The 25,843-nt window shown below is 46.8% G+C and overlaps 1 protein-coding gene across 1 annotated transcript in view; it reads left to right on the top strand.

The window, feature by feature from the left end:
* Positions 1–25,843, top strand: part of LOC106572720 (uncharacterized) — a 107,069-nt gene that overhangs the window by 55,160 nt on the left and 26,066 nt on the right. The window contains exons 4-18 of the mRNA XM_045696109.1: positions 393–613; positions 1,259–1,416; positions 11,965–12,053; positions 12,484–12,703; positions 13,285–13,621; positions 14,760–14,878; positions 15,108–15,308; positions 15,638–17,769; positions 18,056–18,925; positions 19,198–20,440; positions 20,890–20,933; positions 21,255–21,390; positions 21,501–21,617; positions 21,868–21,969; positions 24,214–24,262. Of these exons, the coding sequence (XP_045552065.1) occupies positions 393–613; positions 1,259–1,416; positions 11,965–12,053; positions 12,484–12,703; positions 13,285–13,621; positions 14,760–14,878; positions 15,108–15,308; positions 15,638–17,769; positions 18,056–18,925; positions 19,198–20,440; positions 20,890–20,933; positions 21,255–21,390; positions 21,501–21,617; positions 21,868–21,969; positions 24,214–24,262 (6,038 nt within the window). The remainder of the gene's footprint in view (positions 1–392; positions 614–1,258; positions 1,417–11,964; positions 12,054–12,483; positions 12,704–13,284; positions 13,622–14,759; positions 14,879–15,107; positions 15,309–15,637; positions 17,770–18,055; positions 18,926–19,197; positions 20,441–20,889; positions 20,934–21,254; positions 21,391–21,500; positions 21,618–21,867; positions 21,970–24,213; positions 24,263–25,843) is intronic.

Genomic DNA, 25,843 nt, shown 5'->3' with positions numbered 1-25,843 from the left:
CATGTCCAGCCCATCCATTATCTCAGCCAATCATGTCTTTTTCCGTGGCTAAACCAACTAGGCTCACAATTTAACAATTTTATTTGTATTTACAAATGGCGTACACGCTTGTTATTAAGGCACATGAAAGTTCACGTTCCAGAAGGCATTTCTGCCAAAAAACTCATTTTTATTTAAAAAATAAAATAAAATAATTCAAATGCCTCTCCTGTGAAGTAGTGACGTGCGACATACACCTAGCTTCTTGAAATGTGTCACAAATGTGGTCATACAGTTGGTCCTCTGTCTATATAAACCATAATCATTATACTGTTGACCTTAGTTATAACCTTTTGTCCTCTCCTGTCCGGTCCTGTCCGGTCCTGTCCTCTCCTGTCCGGTCCTGACTGCAGGTATCTGAAGCGCTTCAAGGTGATGAAGCCTAAGGTCCTGAGGAGCTGGTGTCGTCAGATCCTGAAGGGCCTCCAGTTCCTCCACACCCGGACCCCTCCCATCATTCACAGGGACCTGAAGTGTGACAACATCTTCATCACGGGCCCCACCGGCTCCGTCAAGATAGGAGACCTTGGACTGGCCACTCTCATGAGGACCTCCTTTGCTAAGAGTGTCATAGGTAACTAACGATCATCAGTTATCAGTTGTTGTCTTATGTTATGTTGTGGGAAGGGTATTGACATTTTTAATGGGCCACAGGTATGTCAGAACTCTTGTGAGTAAGATTTCCAATGTATTTATTACAAATGGCAATTAATCTTGAACTAGTGCTAATGGACCTCTCTGTTGTACAAATGGCTTTTAGAATCTGTGGTCACTCTGCAACATTAGGAATATTTTATAAGCTGCCCCCAACAAGGCAGTATCATCTGTGTACAGTCTCTGCTGTGATTATTCTTGCTCTTAGGTCAAGCTCTAGTGTACTAACTGCCACTCAAAGGGAATGTTAAAGGGATTTTGGCAATGAGGTCCATTATCTACTTCCCCAGAGTGGATACCATTTTTATGTCTCTGTGTCGAGTATGAAGGAAGTTAGAGGTAGTTTCACGAGCCAATGCTAACTATCATTAGCGTAATGACTGGAAGTCTATGGGTATTTGCTAGCATGCAAAAAAAATATATTTACAATTCACACATGCATACTACACATGTACATGTGTGACATTTTACAAATATAAAGTACCCAACAAATATAAGTAGCCAACAAATTATTATTTATCAGGTTATTAACCTTTACAGTTGTCTCTGCTGTCCTGTCTTCCAGGTACACCTGAGTTCATGGCTCCAGAGATGTACGAGGAACATTATGACGAGTCAGTGGATGTCTATGCCTTTGGGATGTGCATGTTGGAGATGGCCACCTCAGAATACCCCTACTCAGAGTGCCAGAATGCTGCACAGATCTACCGTAAAGTCACCAGCGTAAGTATGGGTTCCTGGGACTGCAGTCCATTTGCGCTTTGGTTGGCCTAGTCTTTCTATTCCCTACTTCTGCAAGATCTTTCTCTTGATAAAATTCCCTTTGAACCTTTTGCAGTCTTGTCTTTTCCCTACTTCTGCTTGATTCCCCCCCTCATATTCAGTAAATTATTATACACTACATATACAAATTAGTAGATTTGGCTATTTTAGCCACACCCATTGCTGACAGGTGTATAAAATTGAGCACACAGCCATGCAATCTCCATAGACAAACATTGGCAGTAGAATTGCCTTACTGAAGAGCTCAGTGACTTTCAACGTGGCACCGTCATAGGATGCCACCTTTGCAACAAGTCAGTTCTGCCCTGCTAGAGCTGCCCAGGTCAACTGTAAGTGCTGTTATTGTAAAGTGGAAATGTCTAGGAGCAACAACGACTCAGCTGCGAAATGGTAGACCACACAAGTTCACAGAATGGGACCGCCAAGTGCTAAAGTGCGTAACGCGTCAAAATTGTCTGTCCTTGTTTGCAACACCCACTACAGAGTTCCAAACTGCCTCTTGAAGCAGCATCAGCACAATAACCGTTCGTCGGGAGCTTCATGAAATGGGTTTCCATGGCCAAGTGTTGGCTGGAGTGGTGTAAAGCTCGCCGCCACTCTGGAGCAGTGGAAACTCGTTCTCTGGAGTGATGAATCACGCTTCACCATCTGGCAGTCCGATGGATGAATCTGGGTTTGGTGGATGCCAGGAGAACGCTACCTGTCTCAATGCATAGTGCCAACTGTTAAGATTGGTGGAGGAGGAATAATGGTCTGTGGCTGTTTTTCATGGTTTGGGCTAGGACCCTTAGTTCCAGTGAAGGGAAATGTTAATGTTACAGCATACAATGATATTCTAGCATTGACAAGCATGACAAGCATTTCTCTACACCCGCAATAACATCTGCTAAACATGTGTATGGGACCAATAAAATTTGATTTGATTTTAGACAATTCTGTGCTTCCAACTTTGTGGCAACAGTTTGCGGAAGGCCCTTTCCTGCTTCAGCATGACAATGCCCCCGAGATTCATACAAAAATGGTTTGTTGAGATCGGTGTGGAAGAACTTGACTGCCCTGCACAGAGCCCTGACCTCAACCCCATCGAACAACTTTGGGGTGAACTGGAACTCCGACCGCAAGCTAGGCCTAATCGCCCAACATCTGTGCCCAACCTCACTAATGCTCTTGTGGCTGAATGGAAGCAAGTCCCCACAGCAATGTTCCAACGTCTAGTGGAAAGCCTTCCCAGAAGAGTGGAGGCTTTTAAAGCAGCAAAGGGGGTACCAACTCCATATTAATGCCCTTGATTTTGGAATGAGATGTTCGACGAGCAGGTGTCCACACACTTTTTGTCATCTAGATTGTATCTGTGACAGTATATTATCTGTAGTCAGGGCTTCTTCATTTCTGCTTCATGATTAAAACTCTGAAGCACAGTAGTCCCATTTAAGGTACAGTTGAAGTCAGAAGTTTAGATACACTTCAGCCAAATACATTTAAACTCAGTTTTTCACAATTCCTGACATGTAATCCTAGTAAAAATTCCCTGTCTTAGGCCAGTTAGGATCACCAATTTATTTTAAGAATGTGAAATGTCAGAATAATAGTAGAGAGAATGATTTATTTCAGCTTTTGTTTCTTTCATCACATTCCCAGTGGGTCAGAAGTTTACATACACTCAATTAGTATTTGGTAGCATTGCCTTTAAATTGTTTAACTTGGGTCAAACATTTCAGGTAGCCTTCCACAAGCTTCCCACAATAAGTTGGGTGAATTTTGGCCCATTCCTCCTGACAGAGCTGATGTAACTGAGTCAGGTTTGTAGGCCTCCTTGCTCGCACACGCTTTTTCAGTCCTGCCAACAAATTTTCGATAGGATTGAGGTCAGGGCTTTGTGATGGCCACTCCAATACCTTGACTTTGTTGTCCTTAAGCCATTTTGCCACAACTTTGGAAGTATGCTTGGGGTCATTGTCCATTTGGAAGACCCATTTGCGACCAAGCTTTAACTTCCTGACTGATCCCTTGAGATGCTGCTTCAATATAGCCACATCATTTTCCTACCTCATAATGCCATCTATTTTGTAAAGTCCACCAGTCCCTCCTGCAGCAAAGCACCCCCACAACATGATGCTGCCACCCCAGTGCTTCACGGTTGGGATGGTGTTCTTCGGCTTGCAAGCCTCCCCCCATTTCCTCCAAACATAATGATGGTCATTATGGGCAAACAGTTCTTTTTTTGTTTCATCACACCAGAGGACATTTCTCCAAAAAGTACGATCTTTGTCCCATGTGCAGTTGCAAACCATAGTCTGGCTTTTTTATGGCGGTTTTGGAGCAGTTGCTTCTTCTTTGCTGAGTGGCCTTTCAGGTTATGTCGATATAGGACTCGTTTTACTGTGGATATAGATATTTTTGTACCTGTTTCCCCCAGCGTTTTCAAAAGGTCCTTAGCAGTTGTTCTGGGACTGATTTGCACTTTTCGCACCAAAGTACATTCATCTCTTGGAGACAGAATGCGTCTCCTTCCTGAGCGGTATGACAGCTGCTGTCAGAGTCTAGGTGATGTGGGTAAGGCGAAGTCAGGCGCAGGACACTGAGATGAGTAATAATAGTAACTTTACTCAAAAATAATCCTCCAACAAGGAGAACGAAAATCCAGAATCACATGAACGAGACAACTGACAACAATAAACATGCACAAAACCATAATGGCTCCAGAGGGTTAAATAGGGAAATAATTAAAACGAAATGGGAACCAGGTGTGTACAATACAGACAAAACAAATGGAAAAAGAAATGTAGATCGGTGGAGGCTAGAAAGCCGGTGATGTCGACCGCCGCCCGAACAAGGAGAGGCACCAACTTCGGCGGAAGTCGTGATAGTACCCCCCCCTTGACGCACGACTCCAGCAGCGCGCCGACACCGGCCTCGGGACGACCCGGAGGACGAGGCGCAGGACGATCCGGGCGGAGACGGTGAAATTCCTGCAGTAAGGAAGGGTCCAGGATGTCCTCCACCGGCACCCAGCATCTCTCCTCCGGACCGTACCCCTCCCACTCCACGAGGTACTGAAGGCCCCTCGCCCGACGCCTTGAGTCCATAATGGCTTGCACAGTATACGCCGGGGCCCCCTCGATGTCCAGAGGGGGTAGAGGAACCTCCCGCACCTCAGACTGCTGGAGCGGACCAGCCACCTTTGGCCTGAGGAGAGACACATGGAACGAGGGGTTAATAAGGTAATCAGGGGGGAGCTGTAACCTACAACCAACCTCGTTCAGTCTCCTCAGGACTTTAAATGGCCCCACAAACCGCGGACCCAGCTTCCAGCAGGAAAGGCGAAGGGGTAGGTTTCGGGTCGAGAGTCAGACCCGATCCCCGGGTGCATACACCGGGGCCTCACTGCGGCGGCGGTCGGCGCTCGCCTTCTGCCGCTTGATGACCCGTTGCAGGAGCACATGGGCAACGTCCCATGTTTCTTCCGAGCGCCGAAACCATTCGTCCACTGCAGGTGTTTCAATCTGGCTCTGATGGAACGGTGCCAGGACCGGCTGATAACCCAGAACACATTGAAAAGGAGATAGGTTAGTGAAGGAATGGCGGAGGGAGTTTTGGGCCATCTCTGCCCAGGGGATGAAAGCCGCCCACTCCCCCGGCCGGTCCTGGCAATAGGACCGCAGAAACCTACCCACATCCTGGTTAACTCTCTCCACCTGCCCATTACTCTCGGGGTGAAAACCTGAGGTGAGGCTGACCGAGACCCCCAGGCGTACCATAAACGCGCTCCAGATCCTCGACGTGAACTGTGGAACCCGATCAGAAACTATATCCTCAGGCACCCCGTAGTGCCGGAAGACGTGGGTGAACAGGGCCTCCGCAGTCTGTAGAGCCGTAGGGAGACCGGGCAAAGGAAGGAGACGGCAGGACTTAGAAAACCGATCCACAACAACCAGGATCGTGTTGTTTCCCTGTGACGGAGAAAGATCTGTTGCGAAATACACCGATAGGTGTGACCACGGCCGTTGTGGAAAAGGTAGGGGTTGTAATTTCCCTCTGGGCAGGTGTCCAGGGGCCTTGCACTGGGCGCACACAGAGCAGGAGGAAACATAAACCCTCATGTCCTTAGCTAAAGTGGGCCACCAGTACTTCCCACTAAGACAGCGCACTGTCCGACCGATGCCAGGATGACCAGAGGAGGGTGACGTGTGAGCCCAACAGATCAAACTATCGCGGACATCAGACGGAACATACAGATGACCAACTGGACACTGGTTGGGAGTGGGCTCTGTACGTAACGCCCGCTTGATGTGCGCGTCCACCTCCCATACCACCGGTGCGAGTATGGGAGTGGGATCCGTGGACCGCTCCTCTGTGCCATACATCCGGGACAGTGCGTCTTCCTTAGCGTTCTGGGAACCTGGTCTGTAGGAAATGGTGAAAACAAAACAGGTGAAAAACATGGCCCACCTTGCCTGACAAGGGTTCAGTCTCCTCGCCGCCCGGATGTACTCCAGATTGCGGTGGTCAGTCCAAATGAGGAAAGGGTGTCTAGCCCCCTCAAGCCAATGCCTCCACGCCTTCATACCCTGACAACAGCCAACAGCTCCCGATCACCCACATCATAGTTTCGCTCCGCCGGGCTGAGCTTCTTTGAAAAAAAAGCACAGGGGCGGAGCTTTGGTGGCGTACCCGAGCGCTGAGACAGCACAGCTCCTATCCCAGCCTCGGACACGTCCACCTCCACTATAAATGCCAAAGAGGGATACGGATGAGCCAGCACGGGAGCCGAGGTAAACAGAGCCTTCAGGTGACCAAAAGCCCTGTCCGCCCCAGCTGACCACTGCAGTCGCACCGGTCCCCCCTTTAACAAAGAGGTAATGGGAGCCGCTACCTGACCAAAGCCCCGGATAAACCTCCGGTAGTAGTTGGCAAACCCTAAAAACCGCTGCACCTCCTTTACCGTGGTTGGAGTCGGCCAATTACGCACGGCTGAATTGCAATCCTTCTCCATCTCCACCCCTGTCGTGGACAGGCGGTACCCTAGAAAGGAGACAGACTGTTGGAAGAACAGACATTTCTCAGCCTTGACGTACAGGTCATGCTCCAACAGTCGACCAAGCACCTTGCGCACCAGGGACACATGCTCGGTGCGTGTAGCGGAGTATATTAGAATGTCATCTTTATACACCACTACACCCTGCCCATGCAGGTCCCTGAAAATGTCATCTACAAAGGATTGAAAGACTGATGGAGCATTCATCAACCCATACGGCATGACAAGGTACTCATAGTGCCCAGAGGTGGTACTAAATGCCATCTTCCACTCATCCCCCTCCCGGATACGCACCAGGTTGTAAGCGCTCCTGAGATCCAATTTTGTGAAGAAGTGCGCCCCGTACAATGACTCTGTCACACTGGCTATGAGAGGCAGCGGGTAACTGTACTTCACTGTGATCTGATTTATACCTCGATAGTCAATACACGGGCGTAAACCTCCATCCTTCTTCTTCACAAAAAATAAACTCGAGGAGGCAGGTGAAGTGGAAGGCCGACTGTATCCCTGTCCCAGAGATCCGGAGACATATGTTTCCATAGCTGCCGTCTCCTCCTGTGACAAAGGATACACGTGACTCCTGGGAAGTGCTGCGTCTACCATGAGATTTATCGCACAATCCCCCCATCGATGGGGTGGTAATTGAGTCGCATTCTTTTTACAGAAGGCGAGAGCCAAATCGGCATATTCTGGAGGATGTGCATGGTGGAGACCTGGTTTGGACTCTCCACCGTAGTTGCACCTATGGAAACACCTACACATCTCCCCGAGCACTGACGTCACCATCCCTTGAGAGCCCCCTGTTTCCACGAAATAGTGGGGTCATGATCGGCCAACCAGGGATGCCCCAACACCACAGGAAACGCAGGTGAATCGATCAGAAAGAGACTAATTCTCTCCTTATGATCCCCCTGCGTTTTCATACATAGTGGAGCTGTGACCTCCCTGATCAGTCCTGATCCTAAAGGACCACTATCTAAGGCATGTACGTTGAAGGGCACATCAACAGGAACAATAGGGATCCCTAATCTAATTGCAAATGAACGATCAATAAAGTTCCCAGCTGCACCTGAATCTACTAGCGCCTTGTGCTGGGAATGCGGGGAAAACTCAGGAAATTCTACACATACACACACGTGTGAAACAGGAAGCTCTGGGTGAGTCGGGTGCCTACTCACCTGGGATGATCCACCAGTGCCCTGCCTGCTGCCTCGACTCCCTGGAGAACCTCCCCAGCACCGACCAGCAGTGTGCCCTCTGCGGCCACAGGTGGTGAAGGGAAGGGCCCCCCCTCCGGTCTCCCTCATAGCAGCACCTCCTAGCTCCATCGGCGTCGGATCAAAGGGGCTGGGAGATGGAACTGACGAACCCCGATCCGGACATCCGCGGGAGGCATCCAGTCTGATGGATAGGTCTACCAGCTGGTCAAAGGTAAGGGTGGTGTCCCTGCAGGCTAGCTCCCTACGAACGTCCTCGCATAGACCACACCTGTAGTGGTCGATCAGGGCCCGCTCATTCCATCCCGCGCCGGCGGCCAGAGTTCGAAAGTCCAGAGCGAAGTCTTGTGCACTCCTCATCCCCTGTCTGAGATGATACAAGCGGTCCCTCGCCGCTCTCCCTTCAGGTGGATGATCGAAAACCGCCCGGAAGCGGCGGGTAAAATCCTCATAATTGTCCAACGTCGGTCCTTCCCTTCCCCAGACTGCGTTGGCCCATTTGAGTGCTCTACCAGTCAGACAGGAGATGAGGGCATTTACACTCTCCCGTCCCGAAGGAGCTGGGTGAACGGTTGCCAGGTAGAGCCCAAGCTGGAGTAGGAACCCCTGGCACCCGGCAGCCGTTCCATCGTATACCCTCGGGAGCGCGAGCCGAATCCCACTGGATCCAGGTGAAGGAGAGGTGGACAGCGTTGTGGGTTGTTGTGGGAGCTGGGGTGATGATGATGGGGTTGCTGGAAAACCCCCTCTCTCCCATTGCTCCATGGTTTGTAGCACACGATCCATGGCTGTGCTGAGAATTTGCAACATAGTCGCGTGCTGCTGGACACGCTCCTCCATAGGTAGAGGAGGGCTGTGTGCACCTGCTGACTCCATTGAAGGTGCATGCTTCTGTCAGAGTCCAGGTGATGTGGGTAAGGCGGAGTTAGGTGCAGGACTCAGAGTTGAGTAATAATAGTAACTTTATTCAAAAAGAATCCTCCAACAAGGAGAACGAAAATCCAGAATCACATAAACGAGACAACTGACAACAATAAACACTCACAAAACCATGATGGCTCCAGAGGGTTAAATAGGGAAATAATTAAAACGAAATGGGAACCAGGTGTGTACAATACAGACAAAACAAATGGAAAAAGAAATGTAGATCGGTGGAGGCTAGAAAGCCGGTGATGTCGACCGCTGAATGCCGCCTGAACAAGGAAAGGCACCAACTTCGGCGGAAGTCGTGACTGCTTCGTGGTCCCATGGTGTTTATACTTGCGTACTATTTTTATACAGATGAATGTGGTACCTTCAGGCGTTTGGAAATTGCTCCCAAGAATGAACCTGACTTGTGGAGGTCTACAAATTTTTTTCTGAGGTCTTGGCTGATTTCTTTTGATTTTCCCATGATGTTAAGCAAAGAGGCACTGAGTTTGACGATAGGCCTTGAAATACATCCACAGGTACACCTCCAATTGACTCAAATTATGTCAATTAGCCTATCAGAAGCTTCTAAAGCCATGACATCATTTTCTGGAATTTTCCAAGCTGTTTAAAGGCACAGTCAACTTAGTGTATGTACATTTCTGACCCACTGGAATTGTGATAATTTGAATTATAAGTGAAATAATCTGTCTGTAAACAATTGTTAGAAAAATTACTTGTGTCATGCACAAAGTAGATGTCCTAACCGACTTGCCAAAACTATAGTTTGTTAACAAGAAATGTGTGGAGTGGTTGAAAAACAAGTTTTAATGACTCCAACCTAAGTGTATGTAAACTTCCGACTTCAACTGTATAATACTGCCCGTGTAGGACGGAGTAGTCCCATCATCTAAGGTATATTACTGTCCATTTAGGACAGAGTAGTCCCATCTAAGGTATATTACTGTCCATGTAGGACTGAGTAGTCCCATCAAAGGTATGTTACTGTTCATGTAGGACAGAGTAGTCCCATCATCTAAGGTATATTACTGTCCATGTAGGACAGAGTAGTCCCATCATCTAAGGTATATTACTGTCCATGTAGGACAGAGTAGTCCCATCTAAGGTATATTACTGTCCATGTAGGACAGAGTAGTCCCATCATCTAAGGTATATTACTGTCCATGTAGGACAGAGTAGTCCCATCTAAGCTATATTACTGTCCATGTAGGACAGAGTAGTCCCATCTAAGGTATATTGCTGTCCATATAGGACAGAGTAGTCCCATCATCTAAGGTATATTACTGTCCAAGTAGGACAGAGTAGTCCCATCTAAGGTATATTATTGTCCATATAGGACAGAGAAGTCCCATCATCTAAGGTATATTATTGTCCATTTAGGACAGAGTAGTCCCATCTAAGGTATATTACTGTCCATGTAGGACTGAGTAGTCCCATCATCTAAGGTATATTACTGTCCATTTAGGACAGAGTAGTCCCATCATCTAAGGTATGTTGCTGTCCATGTAGGACTGAGTAGTCCCATCTAAGGTATATTACTGTCCATGTAGGACTGAGTAGTCCCATCAAAGGTATGTTACTGTTCATGTAGGACAGAGTAGTCCCATCATCTAAGGTATATTACTGTCCATGTAGGACAGAGTAGTCCCATCATCTAAGGTATATTACTGTCCATGTAGGACAGAGTAGTCCCATCTAAGCTATATTACTGTCCATGTAGGACAGAGTAGTCCCATCTAAGGTATATTGCTGTCCATATAGGACAGAGTAGTCCCATCATCTAAGGTATATTACTGTCCATATAGGACAGAGTAGTGCCATCTAAGGTATATTATTGTCCATATAGGACAGAGTAGTCCCATCATCTAAGGTATATTATTGTCCATATAGGACAGAGTAGTCCCATCTAAGGTATATTACTGTCCATGTAGGACAGAGTAGTCCCATCATCTAAGGTATATTATTGTCCATATAGGACAGAGTAGTCCCATCATCTAAGGTATATTATTGTCCATATAGGACAGAGTAGTCCCATCTAAGGTATATTACTGTCCATGTAGGACAGAGTAGTCCCATCATCTAAGGTATATTATTGTCCATATAGGACAGAGTAGTCCCATCATCTAAGGTATATTACTGTCCATGTAGGACAGAGTAGTCCCATCTAAGGTATATTATTGTCCATATAGGACAGAGTAGTCCCATCTAAGGTATGTTGCTGTCCATATAGGACAGAGTAGTCCCATCTAAGGTATATTACTGTCCATGTAGGACAGAGTAGTCCCATCATCTAAGGTATATTACTGTCCATGTAGGACAGAGTAGTCCCATCTAAGGTATATTATTGTCCATATAGGACAGAGTAGTCCCATCATCTAAGGTATATTATTGTCCATATAGGACAGAGTAGTCCCTTCTAAGGTATATTACTGTCCATGTAGGACAGAGTAGTCCCATCATCTAAGGTATATTACTGTCCATGTAGGACAGAGTAGTCCCATCTAAGGTATGTTGCTGTCCATATAGGACAGAGTAGTCCCATCTAAGGTATATTACTGTCCATGTAGGACAGAGTAGTCCCATCTAAGGTATATTACTGTCCATGTAGGACAGAGTAGTCCCATCTAAGGTATATTACTGTCCATGTAGGACAGAGTAGTCCCATCTAAGGTATATTACTGTCCATGTAGGACTGAGTAGTCCCATCTAAGGTATATTACTCTCCATGTAGGACAGAGTAGTCCCATCTAAGGTATATTACTGTCCATGTAGGACAGAGTAGTCCCATCTAAGGTATATTACTGTCCATGTAGGACTGAGTAGTCCCATCTAAGGTATATTACTCTCCATGTAGGACAGAGTAGTCCCATCTAAGGTATGTTGCTGTCCATATAGGACAGAGTAGTCCCATCTAAGGTATATTACTGTCCATGTAGGACAGAGTAGTCCCATCATCTAAGGTATATTACTGTCCATGTAGGACTGAGTAGTCCCCTCTAAGGTATATTACTGTCCATGTAGGACAGAGTAGTCCCATCTAAGGTATATTACTGTCCATGTAGGACTGAGTAGTCCCATCTAAGGTATATTACTCTCCATGTAGGACAGAGTAGTCCCATCTAAGGTATGTTGCTGTCCATATAGGACAGTGTAGTCCCATCATCTAAGGTATATTACTGTCCATGTAGGACAGAGTAGTCCCATCATCTAAAGTGTTGTCTGTTCTATCACCCCCCCCCCCCGTCTGTCTCTCTACTCTCTACTCTCACTGTATCTCTCTCTCTCTCTCTCCCTCTCTTTCTACAGGGTATAAAACCAGCCAGCTTTGATAAAGTCAACGACCCAGAGATTAAAGAGATCATCGAGTGCTGCATCCGCCAAGACAAGAATCAGAGGTAAGCAGTTTTACCTCTCCCCTCTCTTTCTCTTTCACTCTCTTTCTGTCTCTCTGTCTCTCTCAATTCAATTGAATTTCAATTTAAGGGCTGTATTGGCATGGGAAACATATGTTAACATTGCCAAATCAAGTGAAGTAGATAATAAATAAAAGTTAAATAAACAATAAAAATGACTCACAAAAGTCTCTCTCTCTCATAATAAGGACGAGTGCTTGTAAAAAAAGTTATTTTGGTGGACTGTCTAAAGTGATTAGTACCACTGACCCCGGTACACATACCAGACCAGGCATGGGTTCAACTCCAGCCCACTGCCCTTCTGATTTGCCCCTCTCCTACTGTTCCTGTCATCTCTTCTTCACTGTCTTATCCAATAAAAGGAAAGAAGTGGGAATTTGTTCTTTGCTTGATGTGTTCTCTCTCTCTGCAGGCTGTCCATCCGGGACCTGTTGACCCACGCCTTCTTTGGGGAGGACACTGGGGTGCGTGTGGAGCTGGCGGAGGAGGACATGGGGTATCAGGAGTGTCTGGCCCTCAGGATCTGGGTGGAGGATCCCAAGAAGCTGAAGGGCAAACACAAAGACAACGAGGCCATTGAGTTCAGTTATGACCTGGAGAATGACAGCGCAGAAGAGGTGGCTCTGGAGATGGTGAGAGAGGGGGGGGGGGGGGGGACCTAGAGAACAACAGTGCTGAGGAACTAGCTTTAGAGAGGGGGAGAAAATGAGGGAAGGAGAGGGGATGGTGAGTGAGGGAGAGAGAGAGATGGTGAGACATTGATACCCTTTTCACACTATGGTACCAACCCGAAACGTACTCTGCGGGTTATTTTCTTTTTAGATTGACCTTTCTAGCATGGCCCCAGGCCAGCGCAGTACAGTAAAGGTCGGCTCAGCTCATTAGTGTGAAAATGATATGAGAGAGAGCAGTGCAGGTCGGAAAAGGAATAACTAGGCCCTCTCAGAGAACTACAGGGAAGGTGAGAGGGTCACAGGAAAGGTGGGGCGGAGTTGCTTTGATGTATTGCAAAGTCCACAGCTCATTAATCAAGGTTTCCTCGCTTGTCTAACGTAAATTCCCGTGCAATGCTTTTAATGTCTCTCTGTGTCTCTCTCTGCCTCCCTCTCGCTCTCATTCTCACTATCTTACTCTCTCTCTCCCTCCCACTCTCTCGCTCCACCCCCCCAACCCCCCTCTCTCCCTCCTTTTCTCTCTTCCCCCTCCTCGCCAGGTGAAGTCGGGCTTCTTCCATGAGAGCGATGCTAAAGTGGTGGGAAAATCTATCCGCGACCGTGTCACACTCATCAAGAAGTCCCGTGAGAGACGCCAGCAGCAGCTGCTCCAACAGCAGCAAGGCTTTGATGAGAGACGGGACTCCACCCTTACCTCCTCCTACACCAGCTCTTACCCCTCCTGCACCTTCTCCCTGGGGCCTGGGGTGGCTGGGCTGACAGGACGAGGCGGGGGAGGTGGTTGGCAAGGGGAGGCTGAGGAGATACCAGAGGTAGATCAGCATATGAGGCAACAGCAGCAGATCCACAGTGGGAATCCTCTGAGCCTGCCCACAGGTACTGTACGACTCTATCAGAGGCTTATCAGATAGGTTCGTACTGTACAATACACATACACTGACTGTACAAAACATTAAGAACACTTTCCTAATATTGCCAGCACCCCCTTTTGCCCTCATAACAGCCTCAATTCGTTGGGGGCATGGACTCTCTATCGAAAGCATTCCACAGGGATGCTGGCCCATGTTGACTCCAATTCTTCCCACAGTGGTGTCAAGTTGGCTGGATGTCCTTAGGGTGGTGAACCATTCTTGGTACACACTGGAAACGGTTGAGCATGAAAAACCCAGCAGTGTTGAAGTTTTTGGGTCCCATGTGGCTCAGTGGGTAGAGCATGGCACTTGCAATACCAGGGTTGTGGGTGCGATTCTCTTCGGGGACCAGTATGGGAAAAAGTACAAAAATGTTCTGGATAAGAGCGTCTGTTAAATTACTAAAATATCAAATGTTAACAAAAACCAAACCCCGTTCAAAGGCACTTAAATATTTTGTCTTGTCCATTCACCATCTCAATGGCACACATACACAATCCATAACTCAATTGTCAAGGCTTAAAAATCCTTCTTTAACCTGTCTCCTCCCCTTCATCTACACTGAAGTGGATTTAATAAGTGACATCAATAAGGGATCATAGATTTCACCTGGTCAGTCTATGTCATGGAAGAGCAGGTGTTCCTAATGTTTTGTATACAAATGCCACGTTCAAAACAACTGGAAACTCGGAAATCGCAGACTTCCGACTTCAGTGCGTTCAAAACAACTGGGAACTCGGGGAAAAAAACGAGCTCCGACTGGGAAATATCGATTTGAACGGTCATCCAACTCGGAATTCCAACTTGGAAACTCGGGCCTCTTTCTAGAGCTCTGACTTTCCGACCTGAAAATCACTGACGTCATGATTTGACCTCGTATTTTTCAGAGTTCCCAGTTGTTTTGAATGCGGCATTAGTGTATATACAGTACCTACCACCGTAACAGCATCAAACAAAGTATATAGTATATATATTGAACATGTAACAGATACACATATTTTTGGATTGTGGACAGACTGATACCAGTATAAAAATGTGTATCAAATAATTTCAATATCCCCAAAAAATCTATTGTTTTACACCTCCCATTGTATTTACTTCAGGAGAGGAGAGCATTGTTTCAGCCAGCTGTGAGTCCAATGCCAATGGCCAGAGCCAGGCGTACCCTCAGCAACGGGAGTCCTACGTGCTTTCTCAATCCAACCTCCCTGCTGCTGCTTCGGCAAGTCTATGGCTACATCTCAAATAACACCCTATTCCCTATGTAGTGCACTAGTTTTGACCAGGGCCATGTAGTGCACCATGTAGAGACTAGGGTGCTATTTGGAACAGACACAATGTTATGGTTGTTCCTGTTTTGGAAAATCCAGTTTACAAAGAGATTGAACTCTTATTTTCACTCAGCAACACTGCAATCACGTTAACTTATATTGTCTGTTATTTATTTTTAGGAAATTTTGGCCCACACCCAAATTTTCCCAATTAGTCAGAGCAGAGGAGTTCCGAATGTGCTTATTGGTCAGAGTAGTGGGATTTCCGGCATGTCCATTGGCCAAAGTGGTGGTGGGGCTCCTGATGGTCAGCAGACTTACGTTCAGCCTGTTGCCATGCCAACACAGGTTTCACCAGGTGTACCACAGCAGTATTCTCAGGTGAGTGGATCTGCATCTCTATCGACTCTGGTCTCTCAAAAACACTACAGCTACCCTCAAAACAGTTTGAACCTTCCCAAATAACTCTTAATCATCACCTTAATATTTTATCAGATGTTCTTTAACAATAATGACAATTCCAATGATCATAATTATGCTTTCATGTTTTCTAAAACTGTTTATAATGCTTTGATTAAATCATGTGATTAATACTTACACTTACCTTCTCTCTCCACCTCAATACCCCCTCTCCTCTCTTACCATAACTCCCTCTGCCCACCTGACCATCCCTCTGTCACCCTGCGACTACCATCCACCAACCATCTCAGTCATACCACTCAGATGGGTCACAGATTGCACATATGGCCCCTTCCCTGTCCTACGCACCCCCAGCCTCCCCCCAAGCCCAGCTCAACATCCTCCCAGCTCCCATGTTAGCGGGGGACCCAACAGGACGAGTGGGGGCCATGGTCCCTCTCCCACAACAGGCCCAGGCCAACGTCACTCCCAATGTCATCCAGATGACACCCCAGCCTTTAACCCAGCAAGCACTGCCTGACATGATCCCACAGCAGCAGACCATTGTTCAACAACAACAACAACAGATACTGATGGAGCAACAGCAGCAGCAGCAAATGGAGGCTCAACAAGCCGCCCTGCTTCAGCATCATCAACAACATCATCAACAACAGACCAGTGGAATTCCCCAGAACCAGGCAGTACTGATACAGCAACAGATGGAACAACAACAGACCAGTGGAATTCCCCAGAACCAGGCGATACTGATACAGCAACAGATGGAACAACAACAGACCAGTGGAATTCCCCAGAACCAGGCGATACTGATACAGCAACAGATGGAACAACAACAGACCAGTGGAATTCCCCAGAACCAGGCGGTACTGATACAGCAACAGATGGAACAACAACAGACCAGTGGAATTCCCCAGAACCAGGCGGTACTGATACAGCAACAGATGGAACAACAACAGACCAGTGGAATTCCCCAGAACCAGGCGGTACTGATACAGCAACAGATGGAACAACAACAGACCAGTGGAATTCCCCAGAACCAGGCGGTACTGATACAGCAACAGATGGAACAACAGCAGCAGCAGCAGCAGCAACAGCAGACTATAGCAACCCAACAGCAGCAAACTACTGAGCCACAGCAGCAAGTGTATGTGCAGCAAGCTTTGGTTCAGCAGCAGCAGGCCTTACAACACCAACAATCAATGGAACAACAGCAACAACACCAACAATCAGTGGAACAACAGCAACATCAGGCCTTACTACACCAACAATCAATGGAACAACAGCAGCATCAGGCCTTACAACACCAACAATCAATGGATCAACAGCAGCATCAGGCCTTACAACACCAACAATCAATGGAACAACAGCAACATCAGGCCTTACAACACCAACAATCAATGGAACAACAGCAACATCAGGCCTTACAACACCAACAATCAATGGATCAACAGCAACATCAGGCCTTACAACACCAACAATCAATGGAACAACAGCAGCATCAGGCCTTACAACACCAACAATCAATGGAACAACAGCAGCATCAGGCCTTACAACACCAACAATCAATGGAACAACAGCAGCATCAGGCCTTACAACACCAACAATCAATGGAACAACAGCAGCATCAGGCCTTACAACACCAACAATCAATGGAACAACAGCAGCAGCAACAACAGGCGTTGTCTTTGCAGCAACAGAAATTGGATCAAACCCAAGCCTATGCGCAACCACCACAAATCGACGTACAACAGCAGCAACAACTGCAGCAGCAGCAACAGCAGCAAATATTGTTACTACACCAACAACACCAGATAGAACATCAGCAACAACAACAAGCAATGTTATTAGAACAACAACAGCAAGTGTACATACAACAGCAGCTTGAGCAACAGCAGCAACAGGCTTTGCTACAACAGCAACAACAGGCGCAACTACAACAGCACCAACTGGAGCAGCAGCAAGCGTTGTTACAACAGCAGATATTTGAGCAACAGCAGCAGCAAGCGCTGTTACAACAGCAGCAACAAGAGCAGCAGCAACAGCAAGCCTTAAAGCAACAGCAACAACAGGCACAACTACAACAGCACCAGCTAGAGCAACAGCAAGCGCTCCTACAGCAACAACAGACAACAACAACAACAACAACTGGAGGCTCACCAAGTGAGCCAGATACAACAACCACAAATGGATTTACAACAGCTGCAACAACAACAGCAAGCTGTGCTGAAACAACCCACCCAACTACAACAACAGGTGGTCGTCAGTCATCCAGTCAACCCACAGCACCAGCAGGCTGTGCTCAAGCAACAGTTGGAACAACAGCAAGCCATGCTACAACAGCAACAGCTTCAACAGCAACAAGTGATTTTACAGAAGCAGCAATTGGAGCAACAACAGCAGCAAGCTCTGTTACAACAACAGATTGAACAACAACGGCAACAGCAGGCATTGCTACTGCAACAACAAGCGGAGAGAATTCACCAACAGGGTTTGCTACAACAGCAGCAGCAACAAATTCAACAACAGCAAGAGACTGGGCAACCGCAGCAGCACCAGCAAACCGCCATAATTCAAGTACAACAAAGCGAGAAACAAGAGACCGCTTTAATTCTGCAACAATGTGAGCAGCTGCAAGCATTGATTCAACAGCAACAGATTGATGTATGTATGTTGCAACAACAACAGCAAAACCCTGCTTTGTTTCCACCTAGTCACACTAGCCTAACCCAGCAGCAACTGACAGAACAACAGCAAGTGGTGCTGATACTACAACAACAACAGCAACAACAACAACCTATCTTACTGGAGCAACAACAAGAAGCGTTCGCCCAACAACATCAGCAGCACCATCAGAGCTCTGTCATTGAACCTCAGCCTCAAATCCCCCTTATAGCCCCAGCCATACCAGCAGCAGAGGTTACACAGGCCATTCAGGTCCAAGCTCAGATGGCCGCCCAGGGTCAGGAAGTCATACCTGTAGCCATTCAGCTACAGATTTCCAGCAAAGCTCTACCGGCTGTAGTGCAAGCCCATGCCCAAGTCCTGGCCCAGATTCAAGCTCGGAATGAAGCTCACCCTCAGAGCCAGGGCAATGTCTCAGTCCCAGTACTACAGGCCCAGCCCCAGCCTCCACACCAAGCCCAGCCCCAGCCTCCACACCAAGCCCAGCCCCAGATGATCGAGGTCCAGATTCCATCTCACATGGTGGCCCCAATCCAGACACCAAGTCCTCCGATCCCTATCCAGCCTCAGGTTCCTCTGGTACAGGCTCCCCATCAGATGCCAGCTCTAATACAGGCCCAGGCGCCAGGGCAGTCAGTCATCCAGCAGACTCCCCAGCCTTTGCATCCAACCCAGGCCCTGACTCAGACTCAGATTCCAGAAGTTCTTGAGACTCAGATGATGCCTCCTAAGCAGCAGAGCACAGCTCTGGTCCAACCCCAACCTCCAGTCTCAATACCCCCCATGCAAAGCCAGGTCCAGCCTCAACCCCAGCACCAGTCTCTAGTGCAGCCCAGTGTTCAACTTCCAGAGGTGGTGCAGCCTCAACTCCAGCACCAGGCCGGCCTATTGGCACCGCAGTATGTCACTGCACTTCAGCCCACCCAACAGCAAACCATGCAGCCAGTCCAACAGCAACATCAGGACATCACTCAACAAGTTTTACAACAACAACAACAGATACTGATGGATCAACAACAGGACATCACTCAACAAGTTTTACAACAACAACAACAACAGATACCGATGGATCAACAACAGGAGATCACTCAACAAGTACCACAACAACAACAACAACAGCAGATACTGATGGATCAACAACAGGAGATCACTCAACAAGTACCAAAAACAGGGACACAAACACAACAACAACAACAACAGCAGATACTGATGGATCAACAACAGGAGATCACTCAACAAGTACCACAACAACAACAACAACAGCAGATACTGATGGATCAACAACAGGAGATCACTCAACAAGTACCACAACAACAACAACAACAGCAGATACTGATGGATCAACAACAGGAGATCACTCAACAAGTACCACACAACAACAACAACAACAACAGCAGATACTGATGGATCAACAACAGGAGATCACTCAACAAGTACCACAACAACAACAACAGATACTAATGGATCAACAACAGGGGATCACTCAACGAGTAACACAACAACAACAGCAGATACTGATGGATCAACAACAGTCCATGCTGCAGAACCAGCAGATGATGCTGTCCCCTGGATCTGTTGATGTTGGAACTGTCCCTGCAGCCCCTGCAGCCAAGGTCATAGACCCTACCACCTTGGTCTCTGCTTCGTCCCAACACATACAACAACAGACTGGACAAGCTCCAGCTCCAGCCCCCATCCAGCTGGCTCTGCAGTCCCTTCCCCCTCAGCAGCAACAAGTCTCAATTCCCCCTCTCAACCCAAGTCAACTGGCTTCTCCGCTTCCTCAGATCCCCCCACATCTGTTGCCCCAGCAGCCCACTGTTAACCCAGCACAGATAGCAGCCCCCAGTAACGTGCCCCAGCTCGGGACTCAGACTAGAGCCCTACCCCTCTACAGTCCGGTAGGAGCAGGAGGTCCTCCACCATCCCCCCAGCACCAGGCTCAGCTGACGCAGCTGCTACCCGCCCACACACACACCCAGACGGCCATGCAAGCTCTCGCAAACACTCACACCCAGACACTGGCCCAGACGAAGGTCCACACTGAGACCCAGCTCGCTGAGGCCGCATCGGTGGCTGCCACCACCGAGCAACAACACCCTCCGAATCACCCCCAGGCTACTTCCCTCCCTCTTCCACACATGTCCCCCTGCCCCACTCATACAGCATCTCACCCCCACCCTGCCTCCTTGCCACCTCTCCATCCTGCTACCCCTGGCACAGAGACCCAGCCCACCCCACCAGAGAGTCAGCTAACCCTGCCTGGCCTGGCTGATGGCCCCCTGGGCCCCACTTCTCCCCCGCCTGTTGCCGCCGCTGCTTCCCAGCCCCTTGATTCTAACGCCCCCTCGCTGCTGCCCCCAACCTCAACCTCGCTCCCAGACTGTGACCCTGCTCTGCTGAGCATTGCTCAGGTACATAAGTGCATGCCACTCTACCACTACAGCAGACTGTTCCACTACTACCACTATCTGCAGCCAATAACCAGCCGGTTCTAGAAATGTGTATACATTAGAGAGCAATCCAAGGGCCGCACCCTTTTTAAGATACAGAATAAAACACATTATTTATTTTTTTGAAGAAAAGCTCCTTTTACTTAATTACGCTAAGTACATTTGTATGGTACTTGTTCTGATTTAAAGTTACCAGTACTACAACAACATGATCAAGTGTTTTCCTTTAACTTACATTAAAATACAGTCCTTTTTTATTTATTCCCAATTCAGTTTTATTTTTATTAGTCAAATAATGGTTTGGTATGTATTTTTTCTTTGTGGGTTTTTGCTGTTTTCTGAATGTCTGTATGTATTTGTGTTTGCGTTGGTCTGTCTGTGTGTCTGTCTCTATCTATGTGGCTCTACAGGAGAGTCCGAAATCGTCTGGCACAGAGAGACACTCCACTTCAGGGTATGTGTCACATCATTACTCTCAACGTCGGTCCCAATTCGCTGCCTAGCTCTAGCCCCCTGGCCCTGTCACGTCAATGTTAGCACATCTATAAGGTGGAAGTGATATGGCGGATGCTTCACCACTACACTGTTTATACCTATCCAGACCCTTCAGATCTGCAATCATCCAAGGGTTAAGGCCAAGGGGAAGGGCTACGGACCGGTTGTCAATTTTATACTGCTCGTTTTGAATGCCAAGCCCTCTTCCATGTTAGAAAAGGTTATGCCCAATACTGTACATGAAGTACTAACAATAGAAGTACTATTCATTTGACCGCAGCTCTGTTCCAGCCAATGGGGATGGGGATTTACAGATGTTGGCCAATGAGAAACTAGAGAGGGTGAAGTCTCAGAGGAGATTGTCCTATCGGGGGCCAGAAAAAGGATCACATGCATTTCAACTGACCATGATTCAGGTATAGTATCCCTAATAGTAAAGATTTCTAAAGAAATAGTAATGTCCAAGACATTTTTGTGTCCAAGACATTGGACAGAACAACATGGTTTCTCTTCCTGTGCTCCCTAGGTGTCCGGCTCTGGGGACAACATGGTGGAGTGTCAGCTGGAAACCCACAGCAACAAGATGGTCACCTTCAAGTTCGACACTGAGGGAGACGCACCTGAAGACATCGCAGATTACATGGTGACTAGACCAACACACAGTTATACATGGACATTGTATGGGATTATAGCACCACAAACATCTACCTGTTTGGATACATTACATGTGATTATATTCATGTTTAATTATGTTATATTGGCTGGGATGAGGAGTTTTGCAGCAAGCACTCTCATTTGGTCTAATGCCAAGTTCCCCATGCAGCCTTTGTTTGGTCCATTAAGTTTAGTTTTAAAAAGTGTGTTCTATTGTGTATCTGTAATGGCTTGTGTAGGTGGAGGAGGATTTTGTCCGTGAATCAGAGAAAGAGACATTTGTGGAAGAGCTGAGGTCCATTGTCAAGAGAACGCAGGAAATTCTCCTCACACATCAACAGGTCTGGTTTGAAAACATTGGATGCGTCCCAAATGACACTGTATTCCCTACAAAGTGCACTACTTATGTCCAGAACCCTACAGCCACTGGTCAAAAGTAGTGCACTACAGAACCCTATGGCCACTGGTCAAAAGAGGTGCACTACAGAACCCTATGGCCACTGGTCAAAAGTAGTGCACTACAGAACCCTATGGCCACTGGTCAAAAGTAGTGCACTACAGAACCCTATGGCCACTGGTCAAAAGTAGTGCACTACAGAACCCTATGGACACTGGTCAAAAGTAGTGCACTACAGAACCCTATGGCCACTGGTCAAAAGTAGTGCACTACAGAACCCTATGGCCACTGGTCAAAAGTAGTGAACAACATAGGGAGATAGGAAGGGTGCCATTTGGGACGTAACCATTATGTAATGTCTGTTTGGCTCTTTTCTACTCTAAATCTTTACAGACATACAGTTTTTAATGCTGAGCACCATACACATAGTACAGACGGGACAATAATGTCCTGCTTTGAATATAATGTTGCCTCTAAACAGGTCTATGTACTGTCTGGTCATTTTCTCCTACCATTATGGAAACAATATGTCAGGAGCCATGTTTTATAGTATGGCAAAAATAAAAGAAGAAGAGCCTGCACACTCATGAGCTCCACCCTGTACCTTTATTAATAAACAAACAACGTTTCCATCCTGCAAGGTGAACACTGAACATACAGAGAGCTAATGTCATATGTTTATGGTGTATGGAGAACATACAGGGGCCCTTACAGTAGCTAATGTATTGGAGCAACAGTAACTAATCAGCTGTTTTACCATGTAATTCTGCCTGTATATGTAAACTCAGCAAAAAAAGAAACATCCTCTCACTGTCATCTGCATTTATTCTCAGCAAACTTAACATGTGTAAATATTTGTATGAACATAACAACTTTCAACAACTGAGACATAAACTGAACAAGTTCCACAGACATGTGACTAACAGAAATTGAATAATGTGTCCCTGAACAAAGGGGGGGGGGTCAAAATCAAAAGTAACAGTCAGTATCTGGTGTGGCCCTAGCCCTCACCCTCCGATCCAACAGGTCCCAGACGTGCTCAATGGGATTGAGATCCGGGCTCTTCGCTGGTCATGGCAGATCAATGACATTCCTGTCTTGCAGTAAATCACGCACAGAACGAGCAGTGTGGCTGGTGGCATTGTCATGCTGGAGGGTCATGTCAGGATGAGCCTGCAGGAAGGGTAGCACATGAGGGAGGAGGATGTCTTCCCTGTAATGCACAGCATTGAGATTGCCTGCAATGACAACAAGCTCAGTCTGATGACGCTGTGACACACCGCCACAGACCATGACGGACCCTCCACCTCCAAATCGATCCCGCTCCAGAGTACAGGCCTCGGTGTAACGTTGATTCCTTCGACGATAAATGCGAATCCGACCATCACCCCTGGTGAGACAAAACAGTGACTCGTCAGTGAAGAGCACTTTTTGCCAGTCCTGTCTGGTCTAGCGACGGTGGGTTTGTGCCCATAGGTGACGTTGTTGCCGGTGATGTCTGGTGAGGACCTGCCTTACAACAGGCCTACAAGCCCTCAGTCCAGCCTCTCTCAGCCTATTGCGGACAGTGTGAGCACCGATGGAGGGATTGTGCGTTCCTGGTGTAACTCGGGCAGTTGTTATTGCCATCCTGTACCTGTCCTGCAGGTGTGATGTTCGGATGTACCGATCCTGTGCAGGTGTTGTTACACGTGGTCTGCCACTGCGAGGACAATCAGCTGTCCGTCCTGTCTCCCTGTAGCTCTGTCTTAGGCGTCTCACAATACAAACATTGCAATTTATTGCCCTGGCCACATCTGCAGTCCTCATGCCTCCTTGCAGCATGCCTAAGGCACGTTCACGCAGATGAACAGGGACACTGGGCATCTTTCTTTTGGTGTTTTTCAGAGTCAGTATAAAGGCCTCTTTAGTGTCCTAAGTTTTCATAACTGTGACCTTAATTGCCTACCGTCTGTAAGCTGTTAGTGTCTTAACGACTGTTCCACAGGTGCATTTTCATTAATTGTTTATGGTTCATTGAACAAGCATGGAAAACAGTGTTTAAACCCTTTACAATGAAGATCTGTGAAGTTATTTGGATTTTTATGAATTATCTTTGAAAGACAGGGTCCTGAAAAAGGGCCGTTTCTTTTTTTGCTGAGTTTATGTTAACATGGTCTGTTCTGTGTCTTCCTGTTGTCCCACCAAGACTGGCTCTATGGAACAGCTGCATGTGAGCACTCCAACAGGCACAGCAAGTGAGTTACAGTCTAAAATGACACCTCATTCCATATATGATGCACTACTTTTGACCAGATGCCTATGACCCCTTATCAAAAGTAGTCCACTACAGATCCCTATCACCCCTTATCAAAAGTAGTCCACTACAGATCCCTATCACCCCTTATCAAAAGTAGTCCACTACAGATCCCTATCACCCCTTATCAAAAGTAGTCCACTACAGATCCCTATGACCCCTTATCAAAAGTAGTCCACTACAGATCCCTATGACCCCTTATAAAAAATAGTGCACTACAGTATATAGGGAATAGGGTGCTGTTTGGGAGGCAACCCTTCCTCTCTCCTCCCCTCTCCCTTCCTCCCTCCTCTCTCCCTCCCCTCTCCCTTCCTCCCTCCCTGCTCCCTTCCTCCCCCCTACCACTCCTCCTATAGGATCTATAGGCTATAATCTACTGATCTTGGATTGGAAAATACAGATGAGAAGATACAAGTAAGATAAAAGCGAAAGATGAAAACTTAATTTCCCCTTTACATTTTCATAAAATAGATGATATTGTAATAAACCTTTTACACAGTTCCATTGACATGATGTAATATCTCTCTATCTTCTTGTTGAAATACTGTATTTTTTTTTTACACTCAAATAGCAGTCAATACAAACTGAAATGAATGTGTATACAACATTTTAATGGACAAGAGTAACAAAATAAAACAAATAAGAGAAACAATTTAAATCAATAATGTCCCATGGTCTTAAAGCCACTCATTATTCAAAGAGCAGAAATATGGGATTGGTGACCTCAGTCCGTTTGTTTTGGCTGCTAGTGTTCCTGCCTGTCAATGTGATTCGGTCAGGGTGTATCCAGTCCCTGAATTTTGGGTTTTAAGAGGCTGACCGTGAAGACGGTGAAGAGTTGTGTCCATCTTTGGTGAAACCGGGGTAGGGACAGGGTCATCATGCTCTCTTCTACTAGACAATACATGGTCATAACATATGGTCATAACATGTGGTGCTTTGACAAATGTGTCTTAACCCTCTTTACAAAGCATTATGAATGATTATGAATGATTTCTGTTTAAGGCATCTTCCTTTAGCCTTTTTTCATTAAAGTGGGATCTTTTTATACATGATTTCTCTTTATCTTCCAGCACCCTGTAGGCCAGGATCAATTTCCAAAAACAAAACAAAGAATACATACATGCATACACTACCGTTCGAAAGTTTGGGGTCACTTAGAAATGTCCTTGTTTTTGAAAATAAAGCAATTTTCTTTGCCCATTTAAAACACTATCAAATTGATCAGAAATACAGTGTAGACATAGTTAATTATTGTAAATGACTATTGTAGCTGGAAATGGCAATTTTTTTCATGGAATATCTACATAGGCGTACAGAGGGTCATTATTAGCAACCATCATTCCTGTGTTCCAATGGCACGTTGTGTTAGCTAATCCAAGTTCATCATTGTAAAGGGCTAATTGATCATTAGAAAACCCTTTTGCAAGTATGTTAGCACAGCTGAAAACGGTTGTTCTGATTAAAGAAGCAATAAAACTGGCCTTCTTTAGACTAGTTGAGTATCTGGAGCATCAGCATT

The sequence above is a fragment of the Salmo salar genome, chromosome ssa15, assembly GCF_905237065.1.
Source record: "Salmo salar chromosome ssa15, Ssal_v3.1, whole genome shotgun sequence".
NCBI classification, from domain to species: Eukaryota; Metazoa; Chordata; class Actinopteri; order Salmoniformes; family Salmonidae; genus Salmo; species Salmo salar.
Note: the sequence above shows the minus strand (reverse complement) of the source record. Positions and strands in the feature narration are given on the sequence as shown.